The following is an 18,723-nucleotide window of genomic DNA, read 5'->3' on the forward strand; positions in this document are numbered from 1 at the left end:
TCGCTTTCATAATAATTCATTTCAATTTCCACATGTTGTCGAAACAAATCAAATATCTTCATTTCATCACGCTAATTATATTGATAATGTATTATAATGCACTTTGTGCTATATTTTTAAAAAATTATTTTTATGTTCTTAATGTTTGTTTTTTCAATCAAATTGTTTACTGGAATCCATTGGTGTTACAAATATTATTGGAGGAATGGTTGCTACGTTATTTTTAAAACTTGATTTTTTTTTTAATTTCATAAATAATTGATGTCCAGCACGTGCTATCGGGATTTTTTAAATTATTTCAAATTTAATTCTTTGATTGTAATATATTCGGCGCATACACATTTTCTGTGATAAATCAATATTAGATTTGTATATATTCTTAATCGTGAATAGATGGAGAATGAGTGTAGGAAGGCAGAAAATTGAGATATTGCAAATTTAATTTGATTTGGCACAAATTGAATGTACCTTTCATCACGAGTAACACGCTTTGATGTAATTTATTGGAATTAGCAGCACTAATGTTATACAGAACAAGTAACTTTAATAACCTGACTCAACGTAACGTCACGCGACGTATAGAGTGATCGGGTTCACGAATGAAACAAGTAACTTTGATCGAAATGTTGAATCCACTGACTCAGAAATACGTTGCCTTTTATATGATTTGAAAATCTTGATCCATCGAGATGTTTTTAGAGACTCCGTAAGATCCGAGAAAATCCGTAGATCTCGATAGTACATGTACGAGAAGGTTAAATCTCGTAAGATCCATTTCGTCAGACCTCGCATCAGATACGCATTAGCACGTAAGAAAAAACTAAGGTACGGAAGGGTCGTCTCTCAATAAACTTTTGTGATGAGTAGAAACGAGAAAACTGCCTTTGTCTGCACACAACTGGCCGTCCTTTACAAATTTTCTTACATAGGTGCGTGATCCTGCGTATTTTATAAATATTTATTCATATATTATAATTATATTCATTTATTATATTCAACGCTTAATATAATAATTATTTTTTTTTATTATAGAAGGTAGTACTTTGATCGTGAAATATTTGATGATTTTGAACGGTATTGCCATTATTTGTCTTCTTGCCGTTTTTATCTGCATGCACTCGGAGAGGGGGATTGCCCTCCAAGGGAGCATTGAGTAATTATATTAAAATGATTAATTTATTATATTATTTTTTGTATAATTAATGACTAAAATTTAGTAAAGAAGTGTTACCAAGTATTAATAAATGATTTTAATAAATAATTTTATGTAATCTTATTAAATGTTTTACTTATTTTTAGGTTTATACACTAATCAAATTAATTGAATAATATATTTTATTATGTGCATTTTATTGTGCGCGTATTTATCATTGTGATAAATGCGCGTGATTTTATGTATATAAGTTAAAATAATAAAAATATCAATATTCTGATAACTATAATTTATTATGAAAGCTGAAGTTACTTAAATTTTAAATTACGTGATCAGAAATCGTTTTTGGTTTCTCCAATATTTTGAGAAATATATATTGTTTGAAGAAATAATATAATTTGCATAACAAATTTGTCGATAAATATATCATCAAGACTCGCGCCAATTTTTAACGTACAATAATCTCGACGCGTTGAAAAAATATATAAAATTGCCGGATAAGAATAGAAAAATCCTCTTTACAGTGAACAGCGTTAACGAATCCGTGTCGTGCAACACCCACGCTGTTAATGAAGGCAATACAATTAGTATGCGCGACAATGGAAGAGATCATTGGCGGCGGGAAGAAACGAATCTCTTCCGGATCTCTGCCTCTCTCGCGACTCGCATTCTCAGCGTTCCGTCGCGCAAAATATGCGCATGCTTTATAGGAGCCGATGAAATGTGTGAATTTAATTTTGCGGTGCCTCGGGCGCATAAATATGCATCGCTCCTTCTTCACGCTGATTTATGCGCGATTACACATTTACTAAAGCGGGGACGGATTCCGCTGACCGAAAACGGTCAGCGATTTCGAAATTGTTCGATATAGAAGGAAGCGAGAAAGAGTGAGAGAGAGAGAGAGAGAGGCGACATAAAAGGATCGTCAAGAAAACTTTAATTGATAGCCAGGCCCTTCCGATAATCCGATCGAATCTTGCCACATCTGCGCTTTAATAAATTCAGAATCGTAGTTATTTTGTACTGTATAGTGAGAATTTTCAAATGATATAGTCTTTTTTTTTCCTTTTTCAATTAAAAAGAAGCCAGAAGACAGATCTTTTTTATATGTACTATTATTTTCTTTTTTTATAGTATAATATTTAGCGTAATAATCAAGTTAAAATATATTATATATAAAATATATAAGAGTTAATAATATATATAATATAAACATTTAATATAAATATTATATATATATATATATATATATATATATAATATTTATATTAAATGTTTATATTATATATATTATTAACTCTTATATATTTTATATATAATATATTTTAACTTGATTATTACGCTAAATTTTTTTTCAGCAATTTAATTACTCTAATGCGAATATTTGTTTCCCTGGAAGCATTTTGCAAAAATTAACTAATTTATCTGTATATATATATATATAATAAAATTGGCAAAATTAATTATAATTAATTAATATTTAATTAATTATAATTAACCGTCTTTAAATACATGGTCATTTATAATGTGGTCTTTGATAATTGATATTTTAATTTCTGTGTAAATAATTTTGCAGAACTTGGTGATATCTTTTCTTTCGGAGCACGTACGACGACCATGAAAGTTAATCAAGCGGTCCGACACATCGGGCGTTAAATTAATCCCAGCACATTGTATGCGAGAGATTGTAACCAGCCGCTACGGCTGATTGATACAAATTGACATCAATTTTCTTCAATACGCAACTTTTACGAGGGATCGTGAAGAGAGACGCTAGGCGGCATCTGTCGACCGTTGCGATGCGTCTCTTCGATTTCAGCGAGCCAGTTACATACACGATCGATAACTGACAGTCGTCGGTAAACTCGGAGAGATGTCATATCGCAATGTGTAGATAGGTGGCGTACCGGCCATATCTTTTTGGCGGTAGTACTTGTACGCGATTTTCTAAAGTTACTGTTTATATAAATCAAATTTATTAGATTTTTCTGCTGAATGTGCTGCATCGATTGATAAAATTGCGTCAAATTGTAAGTTTAACTGTCTGATTTAAGTTTCCAGTTCAGAAATTTAATTACTTTTACTCTCTTATTCATTCTAATGTGTATAGCTTGTGTAGTCTTATTATTGTGCAATTAGGTTACTTCTGCTTCCTGCACCTACAGTTTGACATCAACGATTAACTAAACATAAATATAGATTCAGTGTCATTTATATATGCATGAAGTTTCACAGACACCGAATAGAAAATTAAAAATATAATATAATTTATTTTCTTTTTTTAGCTGCCGGATCTGAACAACCTCGATGAAAAGGTGAGTCCACTATTACATCATAGTAACATGTGAGAAAACTGCTTAGAATAAAAAAGGAGTGCAATCCATTTGCTTAGAGGTGAGAATTAGCATAGATATTGATACAATTTAATTCTATAATAATACTACAATAATTGACGGGTTTGACAAAAAAAGTCTGCATTTATAAAAGAAATATTCGCTATTAGGTGATGACAATTATAACGAAACAATGTTGTGTTATGCATAGATTAAAAAAGTTAAATATAGACGAAGACCATTTCATAAACGTAAATAAAGATTACCCGACACTGCTAATTGTGCATGGAAAATTACATACCTACGTGACTATTATCACAAAGTGATGAGTCAACGCGATGCAAATAATAATAAAAATGCAAAAGAAAAAACTTAAACGACTCCGACTTATCTCCGCCGTCTATCTTATCTATTGCTTTTTATTCAACATTGCCGCTAATAATAAATCTTAATTAATTATAATGTAATAGATAGACATGATTTATTCTTTAATCTTTCTAATTTTTGTATCGTGTTTGCTATATAATTTTAATTTGTTGAAACATTATACTATAGAAGCTTATTATCGATTCGTTAGTACTGAATTATATTAAATTTATATATATATATATATATAGTAATTATTTCCAGCATTATATAACTTAGTATTGCGATATATAAAAATATAGAAATAAAAAATCATTTTTTTAATTTTTAAAATATATTTATTATTATATTATATTTTATTATATTTATTTTATTTTTATTATTATTTTCTAGTGTATTTCATGATGTAATTTAATATATTTTTTATATCATTTACTTTATTATATACATTATTATATTAATTATTTTTTTATTTATATTTTTTAAAAATATTAAAAAAAAAAGATTGGATAAACTTTTACTTTACAAAACCATTTTTTTTTTAATATACTTACGAATGCGAAGATTAACATCAATCCGCGTCAAGAATTATAAAGTGTCTGACAAGCAACCAAATTATTTTTCTGTTTGAATGTATTTTTAATGCATGTCATAATATGTGAAAATAAGATCGCACGCTGCAGAATACAACTTAATATTGTGCGTGTAAAATAATCGTTTCTCTTAACTGGTAATAAAAACTTGTTCGAATTTTTAAGAGAATATATAGTAAATATAAATTACGAAAAAAAGTTGCGGAAAGTTGAGAATCTTAAATTAATTGTATCAATTAACAGACTCGCATTTTCTTTTATTTGTTTCCCCGGTTCTCTTAGAACCGTCGCAACCGCACGTAATCATCGTCATGTTTGTCGTTACGTAATTTGACTCGAAGACCGATTCTCTTCAATTTTTAACCGCGATACCATTCATTATACAATCGCACAGGTCGTCGAACCTCTCGTCGTCGAAAATCGCGCTTATTCGCGCGTGAAGCTCGATTCTCGTATATTCGCACGTGGATTTATATTTGGTGGCAGATTTGCGTAGAAGGTAGGGGGAATTCGCTTAACGAGAGAATCACATGCGCGTAATTTCGCGCGTGTTCCAGTTACGATATTCGTACGATCATCGCTCGTCGTTCGCATATAGACCGGGTAGCATTAACGACCGTATTTTCTCTTTTGACATGCAAATGAAGCCGCGTAGCATTCAAATTGTAGCCGTGTATAGAGTTCCGGCATATAGTTGCACGCGGTACGACTTTTGTAGCGCGCATAGAAAGCATGTTGCGTTAACGCGGGGGGCGCGCGATAACGAGGCTTTATTAGATCGCATCTCGTCGCGGGTTGCACAGGATCCGCGTGAAAGGGAGAAGTAATGATTCATGTAATTCTGTTACATTTACATTTGGAGCGCGAATGGCAGAAGCGGTAATCTTCTACGTAATTGAAACGCGAATTTTATCTCACGGGCGGTGTAACTCGGCCGTTTTCACGCGAAGCGAGGATTAAAATATGAATAGAATCGGGTAAAGTAATCGTCAGACTTAATAGTATACACGACATAGTGTAAACAGGAACGATAATTTACGAATATGTAAACTATGACTCTCCACTGATTGAGTAATGCAGGTAGACACGCGTGATTAAAGGCGATCGTCCATTGCTTGTCTACTTAAACGGCGTGATCGGGGTGATTTATTTATCGTTATTATAATTTAGATATTTTGCCGGCAGAGATTACGCGTAGAAACTGAAAGGTGGATATCGGGTACAATTAATATACGTTTGCACACGCCTGATTTAAATGCAATGTCATTAGCGCTTGCGAGTGTCCGGGGTGAACATTTCACTAGTGTCTGCGGTGTCTGTTGCATTTGCAGGTGCAAAGTGTCGTTCGCTAACGAGCTCGTCAATCGTTCATCGTGCCATCGAGTATTTTCGCACGCATTCGATGGCGCAACGCGCTGTTCGCGAAATCGGGATTAAACATATCTTGATTGAATTAAAAAAAAAAAGGATACACGCGTGACATATGCTAAAAATTATGATAATTGTCATACATAGACAGATAATCTTATGTACATAGCAAAATTAAACAAAAATATCAAAATGTGAATATATGCTATAAAAGGCGTAAATTTCGCAAATTGCAGTTTAGACAAGAAATCCTATCAATCTTGTTTTTCGATTAATTTTATGTGGATTTTAATCAAATTTATTTGATTGACACAGTTGATATTTAATATACTGAAGCTTCAAAATCGCGAATAAATATGATTCAATTTTAAGTCAGAAATATAGATATCGAAGAATGAAAAAGAGATTTGTTGATCTGTTTTGAAGATCTGTCTTTACTTTACTCTCTTTTAAATATTCTTTACGAATTATATACACATATATTTCGCGCGATATTGTTTCCGAAATTAATCACCGATAAATCATTAAATGTATATAACGAACTCTCGTGACATCGCGTTTTATTCCTCGTCTCTCGTATAAATTATTTGCGTATCCTAATAGCGTGAAACTCGAGTGAGCATCGCGAGACGCGGTTATTCACTTCTATGCCCAGCAAAGTCGTTATGGAAGTTCAGGGGAACAAGCCACACGTACTTCGCACGCTTTGCATAAACTGCAGTCTCTCTAATGTATTTCTAATGTTCTCGTGCAAATGCAATTATTTTTAACGATGCGAGCAACAAGTCAACACTTTTAGCACAATCATAGTAAGATTATTGTACGGCAATTTAAATTAGCAAGAAATTGCTGTTAGCGTTTCTCATTTTGCAGAAAGAAAAATTTGCACATTTTATCTCTGATTTAAATTTTTTAATATAAAATATATTATCCTAGAAATATGTATATCTGGTATTCCTTTCGAACGTTTAAATCAAGGTGGAATCGGTGATTTTTCGTCATTTGAAATAAACAATGTTGAGTAGAAACTTCGCTCGTTGTTGCGTAACAATCTTGTTTTCAATCGCGAGCTGGAGTCGCTACGTAACCGAGAGACCGGTTTTGAACTTTCGAACTCGATTCGAATTGCCGTTAGTTCAGAGACCATTATTTTATTATATTATTGCTAATCTATTATCAACGCGGAAGTAACTTTGAATCGCCATCGCATAACGATTTGTTTTCGATCGAGAATTCTGGGATCGGAATCATTATACGAAGAGGGGAGTGAAAATTTGAATCTTACACATTTCTGAGAATCGGTTTGTAATTTTTCTCGCTGGTTCTTGAAAGCCGCACCTTAACGTCGATTTAATGTCGAAGCGGGAACAATTTATCTCATCGTTGCGCAACGATTTGTTTTCAAACTCGGGATGGGATTGCTTGCTATACATATGACAAATAAAGAGAGAGAAAGAGAGAGAGAGAGAGAGAGAGAAAAGCTGATTCGCGGTATAATTACGACGCATTCGTTTGCGTCCTTACCTACGCCGTAGGTGAGCCTTGCAGAGGTTAAGAAAATATCTGTGTCAGCCGTGTGATCACTTGCCACCGTCGTTGAGCTTGCCAGATATTCGTGTTGTTGTAAACAGGATGGAATTTGCATACATATTTAAGTTGACGAGATTATTGAGGTCGCGGGCTTAATTTTCGTCCGGGCATTTCAAGCCGCCGGAGAGTAAAAGCGCTCTCGCACTCTTTTTTCGGTGAAAGTATATTCAGACGATGAGCACCGCGGAGAATCGATCAATTGGGTTAACGACTTTTCAAGTATATTCGCCACCTCGAGGATTAATTGAGACGATTATAATGGAGTAAATATCGCGTTCAAATAATACGATAAAATTGATGCTCATTACTTTTTAACGAGCTCGTAACGACGTGCAAATAGTCGTAATAGTCAGATGGATGGCTTTTTTTTAGATAATATCACTATCATTGCCCTCACGCGATGATGAAATAATTAATCTATATTATTATTTTTTATGACTTTGTCATGGTGCGAAAAAATATTTATCATAAAATGAATAATAATAGCACTGTTAATAATTTGCATCTATAATATGATTATTCGTATTTTAGATAATTAATGGACATTTTTATGTTACTTGAATTGATACGTAATTTAATGATTATTATTTTTTAAGAATTTTTTGATTACTTGAGAAAAATGTGATTTTTCTATTTTGCTATAATTATATTCCATGTTTTATTAAGAAATATATATTGACGGTCGTAATTGACCTTCGAAGTGATTTGCATAAAATGTGTGTCATCGGATGTCCGTCCATTTAGCACAAAGATAATTGTTAATATGCGGAGACTACGATTTCCGCTCGTAGCTATCGAAACGCGGAAACCCGACAGAGCCCCATTGTCGTTCGCCGTCGGCTATGTCTGCTTTGAAATTCCCAAGCTTGCTTTCGCGCATTATGTGCAAATTCGTACGCACCAATACGCGAGAGACGCTCGCTGTCGGCCGTTTACAACGGCCATCATTTACAATTTGCGGTCGTGCTCGTTGTGGAGCAAACTAACCGTGTGACTCGCTTTTATACGCGTATAAATATTGTTCAAGGAGCTACGCAAGCCGCAATTTTTATTCGCAGTTTTTATTCTTCCAACGAGGATTTTTTATTTTTCTGTTCAGATTTGCAGCAGTTAACGATAGTTTATATTTTGATTACCTTGGTTTTTCTATACAGAATAACTTAAAATCACCGCATGTTCTTTTAAGATACTTTTTTACGAATTTAAAATCGATTTTTTTTTAACGAAAATATTGCAATAATAATTTTCGAGTTACGTAGCACTAATGAGGATAAGTGATTTAAAAAGATTTTTCACAAACTAAATTTTTGAAAAGCCGAAAAGATGAGAAAAAAATTACATTTTTTAGTTAATTTCAGATATTTATTTTTAATTTGAAAATTTAAGGAAAAAGTTTATAATAACAAAAAATTTTAAATTGTAATATATTATATAAAAATGATTTCTTTCGATATTTTCGATAAGGAGAAATCGACTGTTCAAAAAGAGTCTGCCGTTCTGCCTGTGATTTCAAGATACCCTGTATATTCTTCCTCTGCTTCTCTTATCAACTGTATTATGAATACAATTGAAGAGAGAATTATGATCAAATGTAATTCCCTAAATTCTTACGTAATTCGGATTGTTACGTCAGAGATCTCGCGAGTATTTATGGGCGAAATTTAATATTACAGCATAACGCGATATTTCGCGATGCGCGAATAATATCACATCAGGGATTCTCGACTTGCATTATTGTTGGTGTGACTGAGTGTCCCTGAACAACGCTATCGTATACGTATACATACGTTAATTCCGTAATAACTAGTGTGTCGCACCTCGCGCGCGCGCGCGACGTATATGGCCGAGCTTGGTAAACAACAGTGGTTGCCAAATCGCGGCTATTAATAAAGTGGAAAATCATTTACGTAATGAAATGCGTTTAGTTGTTTTGACGTAGAATTATTGCATGACCATCGTCACGCATTCGATATACCGCATATTGGTTCGTTTATTTCGGCGAAATGTCATATACATTCTAGTGAAATGGATTAGAATAATTAATTTCTCATGGTTTGTACGTTGTAAGCGCGAGTAATCCAGAGAGAAACATTTATCTGCAACAGCAGCCATAACAGACATGATCTAGTTTAATTAATTGGTACTTCAAGGACTAAGGATAATTATTGCATTCACGGTTTATCGCGAGTCTTTCTCGAATCTTGAATTTTATTGGATAGTCGAATAAAATATATCTTGTGCGGATTTTCCTCAAGTGAGAACTCGAGAAAGCTGTAGCGCGCTGAGCAAAAGAGAATAATTAATTTCTCGTGTTGGAAGGAGTTAGTTTAAAGTTAGCGTTTATCTGAAACGACAACTCATAACATACATATGATTACGTCTAGTTTCGCTAATTGGTATCTCAAGGACTCGATAATGTGTTATGATTCTTACGGGCGCGCCTTTCGTGTATCTCCAACTCCTCGAATATTCAAGTTTACTCTGTCGCGCAAAACGAAAATAAATGGATATTTGCAGCAGATTACATATTTTATTTGAAATGTGATTCTGTGATTGCTGATGGCTTCGTAAACACGAATTTTAATGCTTTGCATGGATTTCTTATCATTTTTGCATGACTCATTATGCGTGTGTCTCAAATGTCAAATAAAGATGAGAAGAGATGATCACTATAAATCATTTCTCTCTTATTGTATAATTAAAATTACAAAATTTATATAATTATATAATTTTAATATAATATATGGAATTATTGTTAATATATTGATTGGTGTATGTGTATATTGTCTCAAATTTTACAATTTCAATATAATGTGTAAATTATTAATTCTGTAAATTATTAATTTGAAATTTCTACAACTAGTTAATTTATACGATGTTAAAAATAAATTAAGATGTTATATAAAGAATTTGAAGCAGAAAAATTAATGCAATTTTCGATATATCGAACAGACGGTATACATTGCGGATACAAATTAATTGACGTGATAATTCCCAGGCTGATCGTTAACCTTTCTAGTATATACACATACACACAAAGAGCTGGAAGCAAATTATATACCCTCTGCTACGATGACGCGCAATGCACGTCATACCTGGAATGATAATTCGCTTTGATGTGCATTGTACTGACTGCAGGGAAGAATCTATGCTTGCATTAGACGCATTCGAACAAGAATAATAACTCTCTTCTTATAGACTCAGAATTTTTTTTTTTATTGTTGTATATTTTTTCTTCATAAATTAATAACACGCAAAAATCTTTTTTTGCCGTTTGCTTTAGTCCACTTTATTCGCGCGTGTATGTTGAAAATATATTTTCAGCACAGAGGGTTAATAAGCACATTGATTACGTTAATTAGCATATAACCGTGCAAAATTTATGAATCCATTGCATGTTCTTCTTTTTTATGCAGCGCGTAAATCGCGTGGAGTTTAAATGAACGAGGAAAGCCGAATTTGTGAAATCAAAAACAGTGAATTAAATGAAGCCATAGATTGCGGGCCCTCTTGGATAAACGTCATTAAGGCAACGGTGATAAATACAGGGTCGCCGATATTAACATTTCTCTTGCAAATCTGTGCGCGCGAATGCCATTTGTCCATTAATAAATACGCTCGAATCGCCTCTCGAGCGTAACCGTTCGATAGATAAATAATGTAACCGATGCGGGTTACGGGATCGAAGCTGTAACCGGAGCGGAATACCGGTGCGTGTGTGTATATTTCTATCTGGTGCGTGCGTGTATGTGTGTGTGTTATGTTCACCGCGTACACGTGGCGTGGCCCGGTGTGATTTACATATAGCAATTAACCCTTTGCGGTCGTAGTGCGCTCTACGACGAGGATTTATGTGCCGAAGGGGTATATTACGAGAGACTTGCAAATCAAAGGGCAAGTGCCCCTCGTACGGTGAACGCGTGCACAAGGAGCTGATCGATTACCCTGTGACATCGTTTCGGACATCCTATCAGTATATATTCGTGTGCGGCAACTATCGTCGTTACATATTTCAGATACTACAGATACTGGGGCAACAAGATTTATCATAGTTTGATCAGAAAGACTTCTTTTGGAAACATAGATTTGTTTCAGCTTCAACGACTGATACAGTGGACTCGTTTCTCTTGTTATTTTTATCAAGCCGGTTCATAAGTTCGTATTTACCAAGATAATCTTGCCTTCATCAATTTCTGACGCAGATGGATTCTAAAAAGTTGCTAATAAGATAACAAATAATTAATAATGATGATGGAATACAAATGATTAATTAAAAAATGGAATATATTTATCTTATTCTTAAGAGAGAAAGAGAGGGAGAGAAATTATCTTTTAAAATACGTACATAAATAACGTTTCACATAAATAACTAATCGACTTTATAATAACTTAAAATTTAAATATAGCAATTTACGTCACAAATTAATTATATACATAAAAAAAAAACTTAAAAAAAAATTTAACAATATATTTTAATGACAGTTTTTATCTTTTTAATTATTTATAATGAAATTATGTATAACAATTGTTAGGATGACAAAAAAAAATTTATTGTTTATAATTTTATAAGGAACATTTTTTAATAGCATTTTAATGGTTATTTTTGTTCTATAATGTTGAAACAATATTCTCGATTAATATGATTGAAATCACGATTCATCTGATTTACGCAATTCGTGCCTTGTACAATATAACTCCTCCTCTCTCCCCTCCCTTTGCGTGTCTAAAAAGAATGATACGTTGAACGATCATATCCGCCGATGGTGTATCGCGATGTGTCAATAAGCCTGATTTAACCGCTGCGAGTGCATGGTCGATAATTATCTCAATCTATGTAACGAGTCGCATTAGTCACTTTGGCCACACAAATACATATACACGCGCGCGCCCTCACACACACACACACATACAGAAATAATTCTTAAAAAAAGTTACGTGGCCGGCCTTCGGCGCCATCGCTGTTATCGTCCAAGAATTTCGACCTTAAAATATAGACTGCCTTGCGTGCTCTTAGTATCAGTGGTTATCAGTTGTCTCGCGTATTATGAAACGATTGCTCGTGATAATAATTCTTAACTGATGATATGAAAGAAATCACAATTGGTATGATCTCTCACGCAAATTCTTTATTTTTTTTTTTAGTTTTTGGGATATAATTTTTTTTAAATATAATGTCAATTACTTTTATTTGTTATTTAAGATATGAATAATTAATTATGGATTTTCTTGTAATACAGAGAATGTAGGAGAAAAAGAATTAATATCTTTAATTATTTATTTATTTTGTGAACCAATAATCGATAGATAAATTTGTGCTACGCAATCTGGAAATATTTTGTTAAGAATTAAAATAAAATTGCAATGAATATAACGCGATTAAATAAATTTGGGATTAATGCAGATTTTACATAATATCGACGTATGAATGCATTAAGTGGAACATTTAAGCTCGTGTGACTTTTATCTTACGTGCCATAATTTGATCAAATATTACGTGTTACTAATTATTATTCGCGAAACAAATGATTTCGCGTCCTTAGATTTCGTGCAATACGCTTCAAAGAGGGACGTCGCTTTTATTAAATTTAACAATTAGATATTTGAAATGTATTCATATCTTTCGCTCAAAAATGTTGTTATCTTAACTATACAACACGTTCCTCTCCTGTCTAAAAATCAAGAAATAAGATATCTTTTCTCTTTAAAGATTTCGCACAGGAGATATATTCTAACTTTAGTGTTAAATTCTATTTGCGTGACAAACATAAAAAGCGAGAGTTATTTTTATATATTTTGTTGATCGTGATACTATTTTTTTTCATATATTTCAAGATGCACAGGAAAGATAGTGTCTTGAATTCTACCATTCTTGTGTCGAAAATAAGGATCATTTCAAACATCTCGTCTTTTAATCGTTCTCTTTCTCTTTTCTCTTCTCGCGTTTATTTACGCGAAAACTTTACGAGATAATGCCTCTTCATGGATACACAAGTGTTATTCATAATACATATGGCATTTGCAATGAATCATGTATAAAGCGAGCGAGAATGGTTCTGTAAAGTAAGATAAACATGATCACATAGTCATCACCGAAGATATCGTAACGCGACGACAAATCTACCGCGTGGTCGCATAGAGAAGATAAATTCCGATTCTCCATCTTTCTCTTTCCCGCGTGTTTTCTCTCATGTAATAAAATGTACAATGGCTGATATCACATAATAATTTTGCCGAACGTTTTCGTTTATTATTATTTTGTTTTGTACAAATTTTTTCGAATTAAAGTTGACTCGTCAATGTATGGATTGAGAATGACAATTTATGCAGAGTTGTGAAAAGGTTTTATTTATTTTATATATTTCAAATTAAATTTTAAATAATATCTATTTGAAATTTAACAGCGAGAGAGAGGAAGAGAGAGTAAGCATTAATATATTCTTATAAAGTGTCTAAACTCGTAGAATTCTTAAATTTTTAATTATTTCTAGAATTTACAAAATAAGAATTATTATTGATTAACAGCGTCTTTTGCAATTTTATTCGCTTAAGTCAAGAACTATTATTATAGTGTCTCGAAATTTTCGTAAAGGAGAAATTGATTTAAAATTGATCGATGATATTGCCATTAAAAAAAAAAAATACAATTTGGAAAAAAAAAACATTTGGATCATTCATCCATTCATTTCATTTCATCGTGTATAAAATTCGTTTGAATAAATTATATTTCGATCTCATCGCTGAATTAGTACGAATAGACGATAGACCACCGGCTTTCCTTTTCCTTTTCGAACCTCTCGAGCGGCGCTAAAATGCCAGAAGCACCACGTGTCTTGGCGTCAAAACATATAACACGTAAGATCGCGTAAGCTTAGCACGCACGCCACGAGAGAAAGAAACGCCGCCGGGGAGGATTTTTAATAGCCGGTTTTTCGTGAGATGACAAGTCAAGGACAAGCCATTTCACTCGTCGAGGCCGTTAAATGGCCATTAAGCGGTATAAATAGAGTCGCGATAACGGATTAACATCGCGAAACTTCCGAATGGTTTTTGGGCGCGTCCGAAGAAAACGATCTATTTCCGCGTCTATTAACGTCGCTTAAACCTGGCGTTAATACGAAGCGACTGCTGCTCGATGTCATTATGATTCCGCGAATATAATAGAAACAGAAGATGTTTTCGTGAAAGATAAATGAAAATTAAAATAAGATATTTTAGTACTTATTTATTAACTTAACATTAATACATTATACCCCAAATTGGCCTTGTAACGAATGAAAAATACTCTTATTTTTAGTGAATATTTATTTACGATTATTAATCAAATATAAAAAATAAAGTCCATATTTTAAAAAACGTTTCTTATTACAAAATTTAACAATAATTAATTTAAATATTAATTAAAACAATTTTATTTTGTTACATTACATATATAGTAAAATATTTGAAGGAATATTATTTTTGCGAATTTATATACATTTAATTTGTTTTTCTTTGGTTTCAAATGAATTTTTATCTATATTTCATTAAATTATATTATTTTTTATAAATATATATAAAAATATTTTTTACATATTTGTACATGTATTATTCGCATTGAAAAGACTTTCAATAATTTGAAATGTGCTCACGGCGAGAATATGGGAGAAAAATATTTAGTACTTTTGAAAGACGAATTCGTGTAAATGGTAAACAAGATGTTTATTGCGACAAACTTAGCTATCGTTAAATTATATCGCCTGACTTTATAACAGTCGTAAAGATTACTCTGTCTCTCCGGTTATTATTCTAGAATTAAAACACATCTTCGCTGTTTCCTCTTACCGGATGTAGTTCTTACCGCTTGATATTTTTGTAGCCATCACCTATCACCTTTGCGTTTATTACTTATCGCTCATTAAAGTTGATAATCTGTTGTTACCACCGTGGGTCATTGTCCCGAAGTGTAATGCGAAATACTGCTATTCTTTGATCCTATCGTTTCTTTCTTTCTATCTCTTTCTCCGGAGCGTGCATCGCGTTCGCCTTTAATATTCCAGCCCATCGCGCATTATTTCTATCAAGAGTGTTTGTTATCTCGACAGTAGTGTGTATGCCGAGGTTAGGCTGGAGAGATTATTTCACGCGTCAACTCTCTTTGTACAATAGGTTAAAAATATTATAATATATTTATAGAATCATATAATATACATAAAATATATATGTTATCTAATTTTAGAAGACCTATGTGGAAGGATCTATATAAAAGAGATTAGATAATGTGTTATATGTGTATAATGTATAAAAATATATATAAAATCACATGAACAATAAGTGTGAAATTACGCAATAAATAATAAAATATACATATATATTTTTATTATTTATAAATTTATACTTATTAATAACATTATATATATATATTTCATAATATTTTTATATTTCTCTAGTTTGTAATATTTTTTACGGTAGAATTTTTTAATATATTTAAAAATACAAAGGATTATAATTATACATACACATTTGACATAACATATTATATATATTCACGACTTTATTTTTTATTTTATAAAACTAGAGAAATATAGAAAGAAATAATATTCGCATATATACACGATTATATTTTGATATTATATAGATTTCATCTCTTGAAACTGTGCTTTAGCTTTCAAAGTCCTCGCGTTGGCACAAATGATGTGATATATTTCATCTTAATTGATTGGATTTTTTGTAGGATTGTCCTTATTGATAATTGATTTCAAAAAACGCTTGTCGGTGGAAGCATTATGTTCGCAATAGTCGTTTCGCGATATTTATATCGCCGCCGGCGCAGATGGTGATGTGTGATGCAATCGCGAAATCACGTTTACGGCACGTGGCGAGACGGTAGTGTGGGATCCATTGTAATCTACGTCGATGCCAGAAACTAGAATTGGGAATTGTTCGCAGGCGCGATGTCTAACTGAAGATTTTCTAAATAATTACATCGAAATGAAACGCAACGCGTTGCCACGTGTTGACCCTTTCATGGCCAAGGAAATGGATCTATTAAAAGGCAGTCACGGCTGAGTTTCAAACAAAGCGCGCCGGCTACTTGCTGAAGGCTACCGTCGTATGAATCACAAGATCTATTCACATTATATTAGCGTAAGTTTTTAAAATTTCGACACACGCAGTATTCTACAGCAATATTTCTCTAACAATAAAAAGAAATTAATTAAAACAATTATGTATAGATTTATGACTGTAATTTTTATTTAAATTTTATTTAAATTTTTATAATTTTTTAAAATTTATTATGCATATCCAGATGTATATATCAAGCAATGATAGATTTATGTACTTAAACAATGATAGACTTTTTTAACGTACTTGTTTGACGATTCAAGTTGACTATTGATGTCGTTATCGCCGCGACTGTTCGTCGTAATTGTCGTCTGCTTCCAGCGCTAGCACGCGATATTTCGTATTCAAACGGACTTTTTAATATTCATTAGTGCTTGCTTATCTCCATGCGGTTATCAAGCGGCGCTTTTCCCTCTGTTTTTTCACAAATCATTATTAAAAGCATGCCGCCTCTCGAGCGGCCCCGCTGTCGCCGACCTTCCTCCAGTGTGCGTGCACAATCCGTTATCATCGTTTTGCTTGTTTTTGGCACGGAGATGATAAGGAGATGACGCGTAACAATTCTCTCTCTCTCTCTCTCTCTCTCTTCCTCCCTTTTTCACTTGCACATGCATATATGTATGTGTATATAAACCAGAAGTGGGCAAAATAGTATTTGAAATATAGACAAAAAAAAATTTACTCATATGTAAGAAAACAATTTTTTTTCCTAGATTAAAGAAATGGTTTATTGTGAGTATAATTCACATCTATATGAATTAAATTTTTATTTGAAATATTTATTACATTTTATAAAAATTAAAAGTAAATATTTCAAAAATATGTATTTCATTATAAACAAATTTATATATACAAACAAAATTGAGGGAATTGTTTTTCTCATTGTATAAGCGATAAAAGAATTAGATATAACTTATTCTAATTTTGTTGTATTTATTTCTCTCTCATGGCTTATATTTTTCAAGTTATGTTCAGATTTTATTCAATTATATTATTTGCTTTATAAATTATTTAATAAAAAATCAATACACTTTTATATGTGTACGTAAGATTTTTCAAAATCTTTATTAGAAATATGTTAAGCAGTACGATATAATTGGCCAATTCATCTACAACATGTTAGAACCGATATATATTTACGATTTTCGTTCTTAATTTCATTCGCAATCTGAAATTATGACTATAATTTATCTGAATTTTTTTTTTTTTATTATAATCTAATTTATCATTCACACTAGCCTGATTCGCTGTACTGGCAGCTCGATTAAATCGCACAGAATTGCGAGAAGGATTTTTTAGACGGAATTCTTAACTTTATTTTAAAACAAGTAATACAGATCTGAAATCCGTTACTACATGCATTACGTAAGGATTTATAAATAAACGTTTATATTTCATACTTTTACGCTTGAGATGACTGATCATTTTTATGTAATTATTAGAAACGAGTTTCGAATTTACATTCTACTATTAAAAAATCGAAACAAAAATATTTGGCATATACAAAAATTAAAATTTTACTCAAATATTCTTTACGTAAATATTAATAATTTTCGTTAAGATTTATTTTTTTATTTTTATTTACAAAAAATTATATAATCCGAATCAATGTATCAAAATTCCCTTATATTTATCAAAAGTTTTAAATCTTTGCAAATTTGTGTTATCATCCATTTGGCGCAAATAGAACGACGTAGACAGCCGGGGACAAATCGGTAAAGGAGAGAAATATAATGAAGAAAGAGAGAAAGAGACGGAAAAGAAGAAAAAAAAAAGACAATACACTCGCATGCCGATGGCTCGTTCATTGCGCTCTTATCGCGCGAGGGGATTCGACGATTTATTGACTGCGTCTGATAAGTAAAAGGCGAATGAGCTACGAGGACCGCGTGAGTGAAAGCGTCCGTTGTAGGGACGAGTGAGTCAATCTTTCGAGCGAAAAAAAAAGACAAAAAAATTGCGCGATTATCCGAGACTAATTTTACTAGTCAGATTATTCTAATCAAACGGCTGATATTGTTTGTTGCATACTTGGCCGCTCCTATTTTACGTTGCTTAAAAAAATAGATTTAAAGTTTTTATCTCGCAGAATGGAAACATTGCAAATAATTTGATTATCGGTTAATGAAATTGCAAAGTTAACTGTATAGAGTTGTAAAAGGCAAAAATATAAAAGTTTTTGATAGGTTTTTATGCAACAGTAACTTCGTATATGTAT

At 32.3% G+C, this 18,723-nt stretch overlaps 1 protein-coding gene across 1 annotated transcript in view; it reads left to right on the top strand.

Moving 5' to 3' along the window:
- The window catches only part of LOC126856900 (sestrin homolog), a 172,542-nt gene that overhangs the window by 57,141 nt on the left and 96,678 nt on the right, over nucleotides 1-18,723 (top strand). The window contains exon 5 of the mRNA XM_050605893.1: nucleotides 3,439-3,468. Coding sequence (XP_050461850.1) covers nucleotides 3,439-3,468 — 30 coding nt within the window. The remainder of the gene's footprint in view (nucleotides 1-3,438; nucleotides 3,469-18,723) is intronic.

The sequence above is a fragment of the Cataglyphis hispanica genome, chromosome 20, assembly GCF_021464435.1.
Source record: "Cataglyphis hispanica isolate Lineage 1 chromosome 20, ULB_Chis1_1.0, whole genome shotgun sequence".
Lineage (NCBI taxonomy): Eukaryota > Metazoa > Arthropoda > Insecta > Hymenoptera > Formicidae > Cataglyphis > Cataglyphis hispanica.